This window comes from Crocuta crocuta, unplaced genomic scaffold, assembly GCF_008692635.1.
Source record: "Crocuta crocuta isolate KB4526 unplaced genomic scaffold, BGI_CrCroc_1.0 scaffold72, whole genome shotgun sequence".
NCBI classification, from domain to species: Eukaryota; Metazoa; Chordata; class Mammalia; order Carnivora; family Hyaenidae; genus Crocuta; species Crocuta crocuta.
The window spans coordinates 1,987,377-1,991,131 of NW_027529427.1; the positions used below are offsets into that span (position 1 = coordinate 1,987,377).

General features: G+C 57.5%; 1 protein-coding gene across 1 annotated transcript in view; it reads right to left on the bottom strand.

Moving 5' to 3' along the window:
• Positions 1-2,128: 2,128 nt before the first annotated feature.
• CLSTN3 (calsyntenin 3) overlaps positions 2,129-3,755 on the bottom strand; it is a 28,313-nt gene continuing 26,686 nt past the window's right edge. Inside the window, exons 17-18 of the mRNA XM_077759069.1 lie at positions 3,254-3,456; positions 2,129-3,018 (exon numbers count right to left, since the gene is read on the bottom strand). Of these exons, the coding sequence (XP_077615195.1) occupies positions 2,878-3,018; positions 3,254-3,456 (344 nt within the window). The 3' untranslated portion in view covers positions 2,129-2,877. The remainder of the gene's footprint in view (positions 3,019-3,253; positions 3,457-3,755) is intronic.

The following is a 3,755-nucleotide window of genomic DNA, read 5'->3' on the forward strand; positions in this document are numbered from 1 at the left end:
TACTAGGCAGGGAGAGGGAACAGTACATGCAGAGACACTAAGGCAAAGGAAGAGCAGGGTGAGTTTGGAGAAGCACCAGTGGTTTATACAACTGGAGTCCAGGTGAATGGGGGTGGTGGGAGCAGAGAGGACCAGGGAGGGAGGGGGGCAGGGCTGACCCACTGGGTTAAAGGGCCTCCCAAGGTGTTAGGACTTAACCCTGGCAGTGACAGGGAGGTAGAGAGGTTGTCAAAAGGAGAGTGGTGGACACATGAAATGATGCTCAGCATCCCTCCTCATCAGGGAAGTGCAGATCAAAACCACACTGAGATACCACCTCACGCCAGTCAGAGTGGCTAAAATGAGCAAATCAGAGAACTCTAGATGCTGGCGAGGATGTGGAGAAACGGGCACCCTCCTACACTGTTGGTGGGAATGGAAACTGGTGCAGCCCCTCTGGAAAACAGTGTGGAGGTTCCTCAGGAAACTAACAATAGAACTCCCCTATGACCCAGCAATAGCACTGCTAGGAATCTACCCAAGGAATACAGGAGTGCTGATGCATAGGGGCACATGTGCCCAAATGTTCATAGCAGCACTCTCCACAATAGCCAAAGCAGGGAAAGAGCCTAAGTGTCCGTCAACTGATGAATGGATCAAGAAGATGTGGTTTATCTATACGATGGAATACTACATGGCAATGAGAAAGAAAAATCTGGCCATGTGTAGCAACATGCATGGACCTTGAGGGTGTTATGCTGAGCAAAATGAGCCAGGCAGTGCCTTCTGGGCAGTGAAAACCATATGTTTTCACTTATAGGTGGGACAGGAGAAACTTAGCGGAGGACCATGGGGGAGGAGAAGGGGGGAAATAGTGGGGGAGAGGGAGGGAGGCAAACCATGAGAGACTCTTGAATGCTGAGAACAAACTGAGGACTGATGGGGGTGGGGGGAGGCGGGGGGAGATGGTCATGGGGGAGGGCACTTGTGGGGATGAGCACTGGGTGTTATATGGAAACCAACTCGACAATAAACTATGAAAGAAAAAAAAAGCAGTGGCGTAACCAGAGCTGCACTCTAGAAAGGTTACTCTGACCAGAGTTGGGCTGGAGTAGAGCAAGGCGCCCAGGGCAAGAACAGGTAGAAGGCAGGTAGGAGGCTCTTGCAACAGATCTGCAACAGGCGTCTCTTGAAGCATCAATTGAGGCAGCAGCGACAGTAGGGAGAGAGTAAGAAAACCGTATTTGAGAGATTTTAAGGGGGAAAACATGGCAGGGTCCACTCACCACTTGGACATGAGGTAAAGGGAGAGGGAGAAATACAGGCTGACTCCCAGGGTCCTGGCTTAGGGAATGGCACGAAAGGGGAAAGGGACAGGTAACAGGGAAGAGAGCAGAATTTGGGCAAAGGTTGGCTGCGGGGCGCAGGCTGCCTGGGCAGAGGGACCAATGTGTAGTTGTAACCAGGGGTGGGACACATAAGTGGGGAGGCATCCGCACACAGCTGGTGGACGAAGCCATGGCCAGGACAGGGCACCTGGCGGGTCCTGGATGACGCCTGGGGAGGGCCAGTAAGCTCCCCCTTCACCCTAGTTGTGTTAACGAGAACCACTGGTGGTCGAAGCCCCTTCTTCAACAGAAAGGAATTAAGACGTGGATCCCGGGCCTGTTCTGCGGCAGGGAGGGCACCGAAGGATGCTCTCTATGCAGTTCCCTCTTCTGACATGAGCCTGTCTTGTTACCGCCCCGACTACATGGGAAAGATGAACCGGAGCTCATCCTCCTGTTACAAATAGCAGGGTCACCTGCGCTCTCCCCCTGGACTCCGGGGCCAGAAGCTACAGGCGGAACGTCCGAGAGACGGGAGGGCTCACAGTGTCTCCCGCCAAGCCCAGACGTCTGTGCATCCTCTGAACCGTCCATGCTTTTCTAGGCGGTGCTGAAGGAAGAAGGCGGTGGGGACCACAGCCTCACATACCCAGTGGCCTGGCCTTCTGGGGATTTATCTGGGGGCGCTTGGCTGGCCCCGCCCCCTCACTTCACCCCTGCCAGGCCCGTAGCACCCATGCAGGATCAGTCAGGCAGGAGGCAGCTCACGGAGCTTTTTCTGGTTGTTTTATTTGAAAACCCTAGGGTGCGTCCCCTTCCTCGCCACACCCATCCCCTGCCCACCCTCCCCCGGGACATGACGATGCCACACACACACACACACAAGGCTGTGAGCTGCACACGGAACACAGGGGTTGCGCTCACAGCAACATGAAAAAATATACATTATATATAATACACCTGGGGCCCCGTTCCCCCCCCTTCCCCACAACCTGGCCACAACCAGGTCACACAGGAAGGGGCAGGGGCTGCAGGCCCTCGGGCAAGGGCGGGGGTGGGGGGCGGACAGAAAAGGAAGGCAGGTGAGCCAGGTGAAGCAGCAGGGATCCCCAGGGTGAAATGGAAAGAGAGAGAGGAGGGGACGGAGGAGAAGCCCCCAGCTGAGGAAGCCTGGGGAAGACAGGCCTGTGCGGACAGGAGGGTAGGGAAGGGTTCCCTCCAATCCCGCCGGCCCCTGCCGCTGCTAGTGACCCCCACCCCATGCAGCGCCCAGCTGGTGGGGAGAGACAGAGACGTGGGCGAGCTAAGGGGCCACTGCCTTGGGGGCAGAGAAGGCAGCCAAAGTCTTCTGGGGACCAGGAGCCCAGAGGCACAGGAGGGAGGTGGGCTGGGGGGCAGGGGGGAGGCAGACCCCAGCGCGGCCCACTGGGATTCGGGGAGTAAAGGACGATTCATTCGGAAGGCTCTCTCCCTCTTGGTCTCTTCTCTCAGAATGTCCTTCTCTCTTTTCTGGGGGTGTGTCTGTCTCAGCAGGACAGAAATCTCTCTGTGTTCCGGGAGGGGCGCAGCCTCAGTAGCGGTGTGGAGGGGTCTCAATGATGCGTCTCTCGTTGCCGCTGGGGGAGTCTGCTGCCTCTGAGTCGCTGCTGTCCTCGTCGTCCTGCTGGCCACGGGCAGCACCGGCCACACAGGCCTGCCGGTTCTGGTAGGACTGGGCGAGGCAGGGGCAGAGAGCACAGGGCTCGGTGGTCTGCACGCACCCCAGAGCCTCCCCTTTGGGGGCCATGCTGTCTCAGGGCCCCACCCCCACCCCAACCTCCCTTTAAACCTTTCTCCTTCCCACTCCAGTCAGCTCTGCCCAGAGCTTCGCCCCAGGGCCTGGCCACTCTGCACTCCAGCTGAATCTGGACTCTAGACTTCCCCACCCCCTTGCCAGTGCCACTCACCTCCATGGGGTTCACGATAATGGTGAGCGCCGAGTCGTCCCAGAAGAGGTCAGGGTCCTTGGGGTCACTGGAGGCCTCTGGAGGCCCGCCAGCCCCTGAGACACGGCGGTGAAGGGAGTGGATGCGCACGAGGCCCAGGACGACCATGAGCACCAGGAACCCCACACACACCACAATGATGAGAGTCGCTGCGCTAGGGACCACTGTGGGGAGAGCAGAGCAGCGCAGTGAGGGCCTTGGTCCCCGGGGGAGGGGGGAGGCTGGGGGGGGAGGGGACCANTGGGTGGCTCAGTGGGTGAAGCGTGTGAGTCTTGATTCCAGCTCAGGTCATGATCTCGCAGTTGTGAGTTTGAGCCCCGAGTCGGGCTCTGCACTAACAGTGCGGAGCCTGCCTGGGATTCTCTCTCTCCCTCTCTCTCTGGCCCTCCCCTACTCACATGTGCTCTCTCTGTAAATGTTAAATAAACATTTTATTTATTTATTTATTTTTTTTAATATTTTT